We start from the raw sequence: 15161 nt of genomic DNA, 5'->3' as shown, positions 1-15161 counted from the left end.
ATCTCAACTTTGTTAATATAAAAACCTTTTATCAGTCAGTTGTCTGCTGGTGCTGAAGGGTCAGTCTGTACAAACAACTATGGTATTAAGTAAACAACAGAAACTTAACATGGGAGATATTACCAAAGAAATTGAACTATGTGCTTTAGAATAGGAATCGCCGCATACCAAGAAAGTCCTTGTTTGTCCGTCTTCCAGGTTCTACTAGAAATGAGTGTTAATGTTTTTTAGGCAGACATCAGAAGATTACTGCAGAAAAAAAAGAGAAAAAGATAAAAGTATCATAGGCAGTGTAATGAGTTCAATATTTTTCAATTCTCCAGGCAGGACCAAATTGAACAGGTATCAGAGAAACAGTGTGGATATCATTGGTATGAGAGTTATGCCATCAATGCTTGCTCCAGCATTGAATAACGTACTGTTAAATGATTAAATATCGAGGTTTGAACTTTGACATGTTCATAATATAACAAGATGGATGAAAAGGCAATAATAAATTAGGTTATGTTACAATATTTCATCCCACTTCGTTGACAAGCTTTGTTCTGTGAGATAGATTATTGTTCCGTCTGTAACCTCAGCTCAGTGTCATATTTACAATGTTATAGTTAAGGATCACTTGCTGTTTTCAATATAAATGTATTTTTCAACAGATTCATAAAAAAGCCATTTAAAATTTTATCAGGACAAAACTTGGCATTAAGATTTCCAGTCGTGGAGTTATAGTTTCCTTTAAAATCAGAAAGAGCTTAAATCACCGTGATTTTTTTTTTTTTTTTTTAAGATAGGATGTGCTTAGAAGAGGTTTTTGTTCAAGCTCAGCTTAAAGTTATTTGGAAACTATTTATGAGAGATCTCTAACACCAAACCAACCTCAAAACAGTAGTCCAGATTTTCCTGTGGCGCAGACCTTCGTGGCAGTTCTGAATGGCTTTACATCTGCTTCCAGAAAACGTTGCTATTGAAGAATGCCTGTGACAAGTGTGGGGGTTGTACTATGCCCAGCGGCCTCCTGCAGTTTTCACAGTTGCAAGAGATAGAAGAACAGGGACAGTTTTCACTGTATTGTTGTTTTGGTGTGTATTAAAACAGTTCAAGCACTCCAAAGCAAATAAGTATCCTGAGGCTACTAATTGGCTGTAGTTGTCTTGAGTGGCCTTACTGGAGACCTCTACCAGCACCTCATGCATCCAGGAACTCCTTTTTAGCTGAGCTGCCTGACCTGTGGTATAAGTAGTGCAAATTTCTGGTCCTGCTCCTGGCTGAGCTCAGGATCTGCACTGTGTGGAGCTGTTCTGCATAGAGCCCTCAGAACCATGGTGTAGCTTGTCTTTGACCTGTCTTTGTCCCTGTCACCTACTGCACTTGACTGGCCCAACCCAGACCTGATTTGTCACTTTGCCTCGTCTCAGATTGCTGATTGATTGTGTTAGCACCTGGCTCTGGTCACTCAGATCTGGTGGCGTGGAGTGCATTGCCTGTGATTGGCTCCTGGCTTGCCTTTTCTTAGGGAGCAGCTGGCCTTTGCTGCTGCCCAGCACCCTGAACTGGGTCTCTTTTCTTTCTGTCCCCTCCTTCTCAATTCCTAACTCAGTTATGGGCATGAATCCACATAAGATAGTTTCATGGACTTTGGGCTGATCCTCTAATCCCATCAGTAGAGCACTGAGAGGGTGGTTGAAAGGACCCACAGTCAACAAGCTCTGTGCTGGCTCACCTGCCCAGGAACTTTCTCCTCTAGTCATAGCCAGACAGCAATATTTCACCTCAAGTTAGCTGTTCCATTAGTACCAAAGAAAGGGATAGGATACGAATTTGGGCAATCCCATCTTTCTCTTTGTAAAACTGGCTAATGCTTAAGTTCAAAAAGCAGCCTAAAGTATGTGGTAGGAGTCCCTGTATCTCATTTTTTTTCTGCTGATGGAAAGAATGTGTGATCCTTTTGAGATGATACCTAAGTAATGATCTGTGCATGCAGATCATTTTGAAATACGTATAACTTGCTCATGCTTGCCTCATCAACTCTCAGATTCCCGTGATCTTCCTTCACCAGTGAAAAAAAGGGCTGTATGGGCTGAAAAGGGAGTTTCATTTGATTCAGTTTTTGTGGTTGTTAAAATCCAGCCCTGCTGCTAGTCTTCTTGTGCAGAGTTCATCTATTGCAACAAAGCAAAGTGACACACCATTTTCATGAGTAATAACTGAAATCCTACAGATAGCTCACCTGTGGTTCAGTAGTGGTCAGAAGAGAACCCATTTTTTTTAAAAAGCAGCTTCACACATACTGTGATTTGCCCTACAACTGATGCTGTTCACAGCTGCTGTACTGGTGTGACTATGTAAGCTTTTAAGACTGTGCAGACACCTCTGCAACAATTCATCAAAATAGTGTCACGACTAATAGGAAAAAATACACCTGTTTGCCCTTATGTTGATCTCCCTGCCTCAGCATGTGTGTGCCATTTGTGAGCTGAGGAGTTGAGATTCCCCAGAGCATCAGAGTTGGGACAGGAAGAAGCTGGCAGGCTGGATATGGGTGGGGGGAGTGGGAAGTCCTGTGTTAGTTATGGAAGCTGGGTGGCACTCAGGGTATTTCAGCACCTTAGCAGTGAACAGGAAGGCCTTCTAGACAGAAAGAAGGAGATGCCTTCACAGCTAGCCCTGTTCTCTGTTCCTTCTCATTTACATCAGAGTTGTAGATATAATCAAGGTTCCTGAGAAAATAATAAAATCATCCTAATGTGCCAGGATAAAAATCAGGGGTGAAACACAGCCACAGGATCTCTTTTACCCACAAACATGGAGACTTTCAATTGTGTCTTGAAACTGTGATCAGCTTTGTATCAAATTTGAATTCAGTTTGCAAGGTCTCTAGAAGTAGACACAGAGGTCCTGATTCAGAAAAGAGCATATATCTGCTTTGCTCCCTCCCTTAAGTAGTCTGGATATGTTGTATAACAGAAGAACCTCTGCACAGGAGAATATGCAGGGCAAGTTCTGCCTTCCCATGGTTTAGAGGTGAGGCATAGACTATCAAGCAGTATCACTGGAAATCTCCCTGCCTCTTCTCATGCTGAAGCCTCATTGCATCCTGTGGAGTAGCCTCAGACCCAAGGCAGAACACCATTCCAAAGGATGCACGGCTAGGTTTCAAGATGCTGGGCTCAAGGGTCCTGAGTCTGAAGGAGGGTCCCCAGCTTCTTTCCCAGCTCATGACAGCAGGATTGGACTAGATGACTGGTAAAGGTACCTTCCAATCCAAACCATTACATTATTCTATACATGTGAAATAAAAATGATAGGGATGGACTACCACTCACATCTGGAGATTTGGTTTGTCACTGAATGAGCATCTGCAGAGCCACTCCTGGGCTGTAGTGTTTGCTGTTTACAGGACAGAAGTCATTCCTTATTGGTGCACAATTAGGCTGCAAAGCAATAGTAAGGGTGTTAGGCAGCGCCCTTTCTAAAAGCTGCATTTTAGTTTGAAGGAGGGAGTTAATACTTGTGGAAGATGTTCGCAGTGAAATTTAATCACAGAGGGAAAGGAAGGATATGTGACATTTATTGGGATAAATCAGGATGACTCAAATTGTGGGACTAAGAGCAGATGAAGAGGGCATGAGGGAAAATGGGTATGTAGGGAAAGGAGGATCTGGGAACACAGAGTAGTGAGGGAAGTCGAGACTGAAAGTGAGCACAGTAGTTAGCAGCATGTTAAAATCAGATGCTTGAGTGAAATTAGGAAACATCAGAGTACACAGCTGGGAATTCTTTGTGGAATCTGATGACTCCTTATTTCTGCCTCAGATAATACTGTTTATATGCCTGCTGTTGGCTGATGTTACCCAGGTCAGTGTCCTTTGCATCGACTCCTAGGAAAACTGAGGAGCTCAGAAGAGGAGAAAGAGGCAGGGCTGAGGAGAAGAGCGGCTGAGTCCTGGTGTCCTTGAATGGCTCTTGTTGGATCTGGAGGGAGAAGCTGACAGCCTGGCTCTTAATCTTGCTCCTGCGGCAGCATTTGGCTGTTGGCCAGCTGGAGAGTGAATCACTGAGGCCGATACAGACTTTCAGCCTTCTTGCATAAGCATTTAAAGAGTTTTCTGTTCAGTATGCACCAGATAAGGCTAGGGTCCCAGCCTGCCTGCGTGCTCTTCGTGTTTCTAACTGTGAGTTGGGATCACATTTAAAAAGAATCACTTGTAAAATGACATCTGAACTTAGTTTCTTTGTTACTCTTGTATTAGATTTGCTGTACTACTGTATTTTCCTCACTGCCAGGATAGGAAATTCACTCTGTAATGTGGTACCCAGCTGTAGTACTTTTGCTTCCTACATGACCATGATTTTTAAAGCGTCTTGCCCACCAAACTTGGCCTCATAGGGAATCAGGAGACAACGAATATTTCATGTCTGATGGGGTTCCATAGTACCAAGATAAAAGATGCACTTCCACTGTGAAACAAAGGTACTTTAGAACCATGCAGACAAAAAGTTCTTTGAGGAAAGGAGATGTCTGGTTTGCACAGTGGTGGAAAGTGGCTGGCTTCTGGTTTCAGGTTCTCAGTGTATTTCAAATATGGTGAAGGCATGCTAGTGAGTGGCTTAGCTTTATGTGGGTCGCTTTCTTGGGTGCCAGAGGAGTAACTGCACTGTTGGTACCTGCTGCTAGCACAAAATGCAGATCTCTAAAAAGCTTTAGGAGGAGGTATTTTCATACAGGAAGGCTGAACAGGCTTACTTTGCAGAAAGCTGTTGGAGGGCAAGAAACACAAAAAAGGTCAAATAGGGAAGGGAAAAGAGGGAGAAAAACACATCAGGAGAAGTCTTCATTCCTCAGATTTTACAAGCCCTCATGGATTTAGTGGCAGGGAAACTGGCGTCATGTTAGGAATTCATGACTTTGATCACTGTCCCACTCATATGCTAGCATTTCCGAGCTGATGGCAGGGCAGAATTGGCTCCTATGTAAGATTATGTTCTGTTGGCCTTTTAGGTGATGACAACTACCTCCATTGATCATGATATGTGTATGTTAAAGGGGAAAAAATACATTTCTTGTTTGATTACTCTTTGTAAGCCAACAGCATCAAATGAACAGGCTGCCCTCACTGCTCTCACAGCTGCTGCCTGTGTCTGTGCTGTATATATGCTAAATTAATTGGAAAAACAGGGACAAAAAGGCATTTAGTTCGGGTCAGCCAGTTGGACTACAGAAAATGCATGACAGGCTTAATCATTGTCTTTTGCCAAAGAGCAGGTTGGCAAGGGCAGGCACTCCAACCCCTTCTGATGAAATTTGAACTTTTTCCAGTGCCTTTGGTGATGGGATGCTGTGAGAGAAAAGTCTCCAAGCAGAGCCCAGACACTGTTGTATCGACAGGGTGGGATGATGGGGAGGGTTGTGGAGGGTTATTTATCTTTTGTCAGCTGTAAACTCAGCTTTCAGCCTTGGTTCATAACACATAGCATGAGGGGGCACCAAGCTTTCCCTTCACAAAAATGATGTAGTTAATTAATGGGGTCTTGTTAAAACACATTGGTCACTGTGCCATACTAAAAACACACATACACGGCAATCTTTCTTCCTCTGCCACCAAGTTTTGTGAATTTTTCATGGGAAGGGACAGCAACAAAAAAAAAATGCTCCAAAGGACCCATCTGTCTTAATGGCTTACAAAGTTTGGGACTCCTGAAGCGATTTTTGTATAAACATGCTATCTTGCACTCTCAGAAAGAGTAAGCTGGCATATGATGGGAATGGGTGCAGTGTGGCTCTCAAAACTCCTTTTTCAGTAGCCACATGGTTTTGAAGGTATAAATCATTCTGAATCTCAGTATGAATTTCATATTGCAGTAAGAATCACTATGTAATATAGTGTACTTATTTTGAACTAATTGAAGTGATTTTCTCCTTAACTCTTTGGGGAAAGGGTATTGAGGGGTGTAGAGATTAAACCAAATATAAAATCACGTTAAAATTTGTCGGAGAAATGTTACTAATAATGGGGACAGAGAAGAATTAATTTCCCATCCTTTTTCTTTCCAGGCAGTTGACTTCAGTACATGTGCAACCTAGTTGTTACTCTTCAAGAAACAAGTGTGTTACCTTTATAGTATTTTTTTTTTATTGTATAGATAACCTGGCTGGTTTTGTTTTTCTTCCTTTTGTTTCTTCCAGGCCTTCTGCCTTATCTAGTAGCCCAACATACTCAGAGCTTCCATTCCTTAGAATTTCCCCGCACCGAAATCCTGCTGCAACATCAGAGTCTCCCTTCAGCACCCCTCACCCATACATTAACCCCTACATGGACTACATCAGGTCCCTGCACAGCAGCCCGTCCCTCTCCATGATCTCGGCAGCCCGCGGACTCAGCCCAACAGACGGTGGGTTAAGACAGGCTTCCTGTTTTCTGTCATTGTAGCAACTTAAGTTATATTAATCTTGTCAACATTTTTCCCCCTTGTTCAAAGCAGCTTCACCAGGTTTGTCAGACATATTCATTATGTCATAAATGTTTCAATACTTCATCAGCCGATCATGGCTCATTTGTACATCTCACAAATGTTGAAACTTCAGGGAGAAAAAAAAAAAAAGCTGCCTCATTCAAAATTTATACTGGAAGGGTGGTGTATGTCTTGTGATATCTTTTGTTTGTGGGGCTGACATGGGGTGTAATTCTGATCTCCCAAAAATCCATTGTATCCACACTGAATCAAATCAGATTCTTCATGAGTGCATGTCGGTGTATAACCATGGAATTCTTCAGGCACAAAAGCCTTGTTAATTGAAATAGTATTTTTCAATCATATAAAACATACACTGACTAGTTGCATTTAGTCAATAGTTTTATTAAAGTTATGTAGAATTATTTCAGTTTATCCTAGACAACAACATGGGCAAATGAAATGATGCTTACGTAGAAGTGACTGTTGATCAAGATTGTCCGTTTTAATCTAAATGAGGCAGTATACTTGAAATTCAGTGCTTTAGGTCTTGGTGTGACCATGGCTTTTACTTTTCAGACTATTTGGGCTGATCACTCCTGTGATCAGTCTTTTCATTACTCTAGCACATTTCCTATTCATTTCAGTGGGAGTTTTACCAAAGTGAGCCATCAACAGAGTTGCAAAAAAAAGGCTGTCTTGTTAATTCTAATTTTTTCAATAGTGGGTAAACATAAGCAGTTTGACATTTCAAAATTGTAGCATTTGCTGAAGGGAACCAAAATACACATATTCAGAATCAACTGTGTAGAGAAAGGTAATTAAACTGGTACTTTAACAATGGGAAAGATCTTCCCAGTGAATTCAGAAACTTACCAGAGTTAAACTGCCTTTAGCTGAATTTGAAAAATGAGCAGTGCACCCTATCCAAACGGATAACTAATTAATCCTCGCTTATAAGAATATATACCTTTACAGTTAATCCATTAGTTATGGGCACATATTCTTATGAGAATAAATTTTAATGACCTATTGTCAGTCAAGGTATATGGCATTCACATAGGACTTTCCTAGCAGCACTTAGGGTGTTGCATGAATTCTTGCTAATTCTACCCTTTTTGTTTTAGCAGAGGTATTAAAAAAAACACTTTGAAAAAAAATAAATTTGAGTGGTCAGAAAGACAAGTTTTGACTTCAGGCACTTTGGAGCTTTAGATACAGGACAAAAATGACAGAGCTATAATGTAATGGCATATATTGGGAAAATTCTTGCAGTGTACATTCAGGCTTTTTCACAAGAGCCAATATGCAGAATACCTCGCTATCTTCAATACTCCTCTGGTCCCATTCCTGCAGAATTTCACTTATGCTTAAGGTATGTTCCAGTGGCACACAAGGGTAGGTGTGAAGGAAACCACCTATCACCACCTATTACATTAAACTGTATACAGTTGTGGTCTCAGGTGTACCACCCTGAATTCACTTGCAAAGAAGTAGGCACATAGCGTTCTCTGACCCAGCACCCAACTGACACTCCAGAAGTCACAGGGTAGAATTTGGTTTCAGATTCTGGCACCTAAATGTAGATGTCTACAGTACAGAAATGTGTGATCCTGCTGTGTTGTTCTGCCACTGTAGTCCAGTGAGTTGTAGGTAGTGAAGCCTCAAGGAACTATTCAGTTCCCCAGCAAACGGACACTTGGCGTGTTAGCAGCTGAGTCTGGAGCTCCATCATAATTATGAAGGTGCTAAGGTTCATCTGCATACAGTGCAGGTGCTTGGTGTCAGTTCAGGACTGTGAAATACCCTGCCTCAACTCCACCTGCCACCTCAGAAAGACAGTTTTCTCCTGCCAGCCTTTGTAGCTTGGACACTCCCAGGCTTTCAGATGGCATGAGACACTCAGGTGTGGACAGTACAGCTGAATACAGTCTGTCTTAATGCTCATCCCCTGAGCTTTGACTCCTGACTGTATACACAGCCTTAATCTGTCATAAGTGCATGCTAAACTTATTAGTTTAAGAATGTCTCTTCAGGTTTTAAACAAATGCATATTACTTCACACTTCCTGTAGGCTCACAGCTCATCTTTGATCAGTTACCACAGCCCTGGTGATGTGCAGCATCCAATGACAATATAGTCACTTGATTGAGGCATTGAAGATATCTCAGTCAAACAGCATGTTGTTGAAAAGCTGCAGGTTTGTTCCCTGGAATCCATAGTCTGTTGTATGATCCATCAGGGATACAATGAAATGCCTCTTTTGGATGTGGGTTCCTGGGATCAGAGAATCTGAATCATGGCTTGAGCTGTTCTAGAATGCCAGTGAAACACTCCTGTGGTTTAAAGGGGTACATGCACATAACATGCTAATAACATGATGGACACCATGGCTTAAGTGATACAGCATTTGAGCTGTGAAAACTTGTAAGTTCTTACCATTCTTCCGAATGCCATAGTGAGATTTCTCTTGCTACCCTAATTGCTTTAGGACAGTTAGATAATTACATCAGTGTACTATTGGGCTCAGTCTGTCAGCTCACAGATCTAGGGATGGCCAGGAGCCAAAACAATCTGGAACATAACTCTTGTCACTTCTCCTTAGACAGCAGATTTGGTGGGTCAGGGGTGGCTGAGGACTTTTCCGAGGATTTGGAGCAGGGGTAAGGATGGAGTTGTTGCTGTGTGCAGAGGACAGTGCTCAAATGAAGCTCAGCTGTGCCTCGGTGCAGAAGCAAATGCCTCTGCTTATGGAAAAACTGGAAAAAAGCTGAAACTACCCGGGAATAAACAGGAAAAAATTCAGGGTTGTGGATCTTCCTGTTTATCCTTCATTTACCCTTCACACAATACATCATTTAGTAGGCTAATTTTTTATGTTTGAGGGAGGTAGTAAGGAATAATCTTATAAGAGCACCAGAGCATTTCTTGGCATATGGGACATTTAGTAATGCAGTTATGTGTTCACTATGTTTTCTGCAGCAGTTAATTTTAAAGTTTGCAGCCAATGTTATTATTAGTTAACCCAGACACTTATGTCAGAAAGCTCAGGAAGTATTTTCAGTCTGTCTGGAAATATACCACAGTTGCCTACTACTGTAAAACTTTAAAATCAGTGATTCAGTGTAAGTTACCCATCTTTGAAAATTTGGTCTGAATAATTTCTTTACCATTTCACAGGAAGTGGAAAGATGGTGTTTAATTGTGAAATCAATTTGTAATTTGGAAAAAATACCAGCAACTTTACATTTTTCTCAGCTCATTTTTATGCCATTTCTATTCCTGTTTGACATACTTCTCTTTTTCAAAACCCTTTCTTATATGTTATATTTAACATTTTAACATCAAAAGCACATTCTTTCATTTTATTTGGTAGTAATAAAGGCAGGTTATACACTTCAGCAATCTTTTACTGAATAAACTTTTCTCCAAATTCCAATGCCTTGTTTATGTTCAAAAGAACATTAAAAGTGTAAATATTGATTCTTTGTTTATAAGGTTTACATTTAGGATCAGCTTTTCTAATGAAAACGTAAATTACCTTTTTAGTAGCTCTGTGGAGGTAACAATATTCAAAGAATTTCAGCCTAAAATTTTGTTTTCATTCTAGATTCCACTGCTGAGATTAAAGAAATCAAATTATATGAAAGAATATAAAAATGATCTGGTATACCAGTTTGGGGTGCAGCTCATTAACCTAAGGAACCCTAAGTGTTTTAGGCAAGCTTGCATACCATCTTGTGGTGACCAGAGTGTAAACTGTTTTGCAGGTGGGACAGGGAGAGACCAGAGAGAAGGGCTGTTCACCTCAGGTTTCATGGCAGGTCAGGGTCAGGATCAAGGAGAAGGAGCCCAGCTTATTTTATGTCTTAAACAAGTTTGTGAAATGGCCCTCTACCTTCGGTAGCACCTGAAGCCTGCTGAGAGGAGGTGATCTTAAAGTGATGGCAATTTTTGTATTTCTCCAGGGTTTCCCATTAGTTGAAGGCCTGGTTGAAAATTGGAGTGGAACAGGAAGCTCTCACGTTATTATTACATGAGACAGCAGCTAATACAAATCATTATCAGAAGACTGTATCATGATAACCTCACTGATGTAGCATCTATTCAGTCTGTAGTTTTGACTCTGCAAACAGGCTTGTGTGTCAAGCATATTTATACTTGAACTTTGAAGGATGGGATGGTCACATTTATTGACTACAGTCTGTCCTCATAAAAAACTGACCCTGTGTTGTCTGTGGACAGTTATTATTTGTCCTGGAATCATGCTCTTTGCTCCACAAACAAGAGGCAAACAAGACACAGAGGGACATGGTGAGGGAGAATCTTCTAGCCCCCTAAGTAGAGACTCCAGATACCTGATGCTTATGGAAGTTCAGCCACACTGTTACCTTAGAGACGAATTCCTTTGGGCCAGGGATGAGGTAAATGTGAATAAAATGCTAGGATGGTTTTCCTGCTTTTTTATGTCACTAAATAAATCATACTAGTTTCCATTGCTGTCAGCCTGTCACTTTTTGAGTCACTTAATAATAAATACAAAAATATGAGATCACCAAGCTCATTAATATTTTATGTCGAGCTGTTTTAGTGAATGGTGTCTTTACAGTACCATTGGTTAAAAATACTGACCAGTGGTGGCATACTGCAGACATTGCATTACATTAAAAAATAAACAGGCTGTTTTAATAGCCAGAGAAACGGGCAATGTGATAAAACTTTCCTTCTTGTTTATCTTACGTCACTAATGGTACTTTTATGTTGTTTTTTCTAGCTCCACATGCTGGCGTCAGTCCAGCTGAATATTATCATCAGATGGCTCTGTTGGCAGGCCAGCGCAGCCCGTATGCAGACATCATTCCTTCAGCTGCCACTGCAGGAGCCGCCGGGGCTCTTCATATGGAATATCTTCATGCCATGGATAGTGAGTGATATTTTCTAGAAATGTAGAAAGGTTCCTACAAAGGGAACCACATGGATTGTTCATGGTCTGACCCGAAAGGCCTCTGTGCTGATAGAGAAGTGGGAGTCAACATAAGCCTCCTCATGAGGCTAGAGGGCCAGAGAATTGATTGCCAAATGCACAAGGGTTATGTCAAGCCTAAAAGTAAACTTGGAAAGAAAGTAGGGAGAGGAGCAGGACTGCTCCTGAAAACAGGTTATAAATTTTACTTCTAGCAGGGCTTGAGTGCTTTTGAAAATGTCCTTTTCTATTTGCAATCAGTAACTCACTTTCATAGTTAGTCTGAGTATTTCCCTGATGAGCTCTCTGTTAACAGAAAGTTTACATCTGTTTTTCTGCTAGGAGAGCGTGCCCTGCACCTCTCAGAGAGTGCTAGCTGCAATTACAAGTTGTGTATCATAGACCAATAGACCAGCAACCACTTGTATAGTGAAGCAGTTTGCTGGATTCTCAAGGATCCTGACTTAGTTTTCCATAATATTTCCATAATATTAAGAGCCTTCTTATCCACTTAGCATCTTTCAGTCCTCTAATCTGTTTCTGTTTCTCTGTTGAAGTAGGAAAAGAGAGGACCCCTTTGCAAACTGCTTGCTACTGCTTCTTCTGATCAACCAGAAGGGATTATGCAGAGCATTCCCTCGAGTCATAGATGCTTACATGCTTTTCAGGATGTACTCTGTTCCTTCTGATGAGGGCAGTAAAAAATGGTGGCAAGAAGAGGTGGTGATGTTGACTTTTGCTTGGTAGTACAGACCAATACAATAGTATTGACAACCTTATTTTCCTGTAGAATTTTAAGCTTTTTGTTCACATGCAATTTCTTCCTGCTGTTGGCTGCACACCATAGCTGGCAATCTCAGGGAGCCTGGGTGTTGGGAGGTTTACCTCTGGAACACATGGGAATAAAGGAATATATATAGCTATCCCTGCAGAACACATGCCTTGGAGTGTGATGTACTTGACTGACCAATAATTTTTATAATAATCAGGCAAGACAGATAATTGTGAAACTGTGCAGGAAAGCTTTTTTCATTCTGTTTCCTTGGATTTGGAGAGGAATAGGGAGAGATGAGGCAGACTGCTAATGCACTGAAGGCCTGTTAATAATAGGTAATGTAAATTTGCTGCTGTGTTCTACCACAAGGACAGATCCCCAGCTTGTGTGACTGGGCATGGCTTCCTTGCAAAGGATCATAGAATCCTAGAACAGTTTATGTTGGAAGTGAACTTCAAAGGTCAACTAGTCAAACTTCACTTGTCACGAGCAGGGTTGTTTTAAATTTTCAAGGGTTTTGGTTCCTACTGTTAGACAGTGTCTGAAGGCACGTAAGTAGCAGTGCCAAACCACATTCTTGGGCGCAGATTTGATCTAATGGGTTTATTCAGCCTTTAGAAAGGCAGATACCCATATATATGCCAGAAAACCAGAGAAAAACAGAAGACATTGCAGCACTCATACAAATAATGCATTTGCAGAAGGATCTCCATGTGTTAGTAGAGATTGTGTATGCTATAATATACATAGAATTGCATCTTTTACATCCCAAGAATGTTATCACTTCTTACTTAACAGTAAATATTTTGACCTTTGCCCATAATTTCAGTCCATTCATAAAAGGTACCTAACCATCATCTTTAATAAAGATATTTGTGTTCACCAGCTCTAGCTAGGATAGATTTGAAATGCACACTTTAATTTGTTTTGTGTTTGTTTTTAAAAATTAAGATCACACATTTGAGATTAATTATACCAGCAACTTTTCAATTAGGCATTTTTTCAGAGTTAGAGACAAAAACTGCACTATTATGCAAATGGGTTATTTTTCAATAGTAAATAGAGAATTAAAATAAGAGTGAATCCTAGTAAGGTCACTCAGCTCACCTTCTGTATTTGATGAGAATGTGTTTAGTCAGGCAATAGCTGCTTTTATCTAAATAGAGTATGAAGTTACCCTTTTACTTTGTAAAAACTAATTAAAACTATCTTAACTTGCATGGGTATACAGTAAATTAATTGTCATTAAGTAGGAATCTGAATGTCCTATCATTCATCATGCTAAAGAAAACCCCTTTCTTCTTTGTCAGATTTTTAGATTAGAAACAAGAACAAAACAATTAGCAGGAAGCTGATATTAAGACTTTAAAAAAGTCCCCAATAAGAATGCCCATGTATGCATTTAATAACAAAGTACAGCGATCAGTGCGAAGCAATGCCATTTGTTTGGATCTTTCTTCTTAAGGATTTATATGGTGATCTTAAAAGTAGTGTTTCGCCTTTGCCAGTCTTGTCAAAGGAAGCAGAAGACACATGAGTAGTTTCCCTCATTATCTGCTATCAAATTCTGAGCAAGTTGACTCAACTGACTGAAAGGCTGCTGCTCATTTATTCTGCACAACAACCAAATAGATACAAGCAAGACATTGTTCTTCTTTTTTGAAGCAAGTCTGTCTCCTAATTGTGTGCTTAGACAGCATCTAGCACAGAAATTTGGAATCTCTACCCCCTCCTGTAGTGCAAATAATAATTCCAACAGCAGCATGCACTGAGTTCCAAAGTGTATTGTGTACAGTATGTGCCGTTTGGGGTCTTCTGTTTTGCTCTGTGGCGCTGGAAAACTGATTTCAAATGGGGATTATAAGAGTGGGAGAATTATTAATCAGAGGTTAAATCTTATCCAAAGAGCAATAGAATTCTTGCAGCTCTGACATCTTCACTGTCCTTGAGCTGTCAAATTGCAGAATAATAAAGCTTATTCTTTATTCTTCTGCAATGTATTATAAAGCTAAATCTTCCAAGATTATGCTTGCTTAATTGTAACTCTTCTTCATCCTGTCCTGAGCAGCATGAAAACTGGACCAAAATTTTCTCTGCTAGTATAAAGCTTTTCTACAGTTTTGGTGGCCAGAGACCCTGAGCAAGCCTTGCCATCTTCTTGCTTGTTCTAAAAAAGTCCAGTTTGTTACCTGTAAGTGTAGCATCAGAACAGGAGCTGAATAGATGTGGAAGGTATTGACAGCACCACAGCAGCAAAACTGAAATTGCTTGTTGTGGCTGTAAAGATAATGAATGCCACAACTATCTTTAAGCACTATAACAATTTTAAAAATCATTGTCTTTTGGGTTGATAGGTGCATTTTTCACTTGGGGAATATGTTCTGCTCTCTTAAATGAGGTTTAGTGGAGCGCAAGCATGTTCTGTGAGGTTTCAAGATTCCAAATTATTAATATCCTCACTCTGATTTACTTTTGTCTGTCCTCACTTAGAACAGGAGGTTTCTCTTTTTCAAAGGTATTTGGTATTGACCTACTCCTTTTGGCATTAGAGACTCTAGTAACCCAGCTGACCTCAAGAGTTTGGGCAGCTGTGGTGCATTGACCTTGGCTGGATGCCAGATGCCCACCAAACCGCTCTGTCACTCCCTGTTCTCAGTGGATGTGGGAGAGAAAAATAGATGGAAAGCAACACGTAGGTTGAGATAAGGCAGTTTATTCAGGCAGAAGTAAAAGATTGCATGTGCAGAAGCAAAGAGAAAACAAAAATTTTTATTCTCTACTTTCCACCAGCAGGCAACATCCATCCACTTCCTGGGAAGCAGGGCTCCAGCACAGGGAGGAGTTGCTCCAGAAGGCAAACATTGTGAATAACGAATGCTCCCTCACACCCTCTTTTCCTTAGCCTTCATGTCTGAACTAACATCACGTGGTTTGGAATATCCCTTTGGTCAGTTTGGGTCAGCTGGCCTGGTTGTG

The 15161-nt window shown here is 40.5% G+C and overlaps 1 protein-coding gene across 5 annotated transcripts in view; it reads left to right on the top strand.

The window, feature by feature from the left end:
- The window catches only part of GLI3 (GLI family zinc finger 3), a 206183-nt gene that overhangs the window by 127782 nt on the left and 63240 nt on the right, over positions 1-15161 (top strand). For all 5 annotated transcript variants that reach the window (XM_014258681.2, XM_005529928.3, XM_088056135.1 and 2 more), the window contains 2 exons: positions 6182-6387; positions 11222-11371. In XM_014258681.2, the coding sequence (XP_014114156.1) occupies positions 6182-6387; positions 11222-11371 (356 nt within the window). The remainder of the gene's footprint in view (positions 1-6181; positions 6388-11221; positions 11372-15161) is intronic.

This window comes from Pseudopodoces humilis, chromosome 1 (genome assembly GCF_049639895.1).
Source record: "Pseudopodoces humilis isolate 2021_Gansu_Grassland_sample_001 chromosome 1, ASM4963989v1, whole genome shotgun sequence".
NCBI classification, from domain to species: Eukaryota; Metazoa; Chordata; class Aves; order Passeriformes; family Paridae; genus Pseudopodoces; species Pseudopodoces humilis.
Note: the sequence above shows the minus strand (reverse complement) of the source record. Positions and strands in the feature narration are given on the sequence as shown.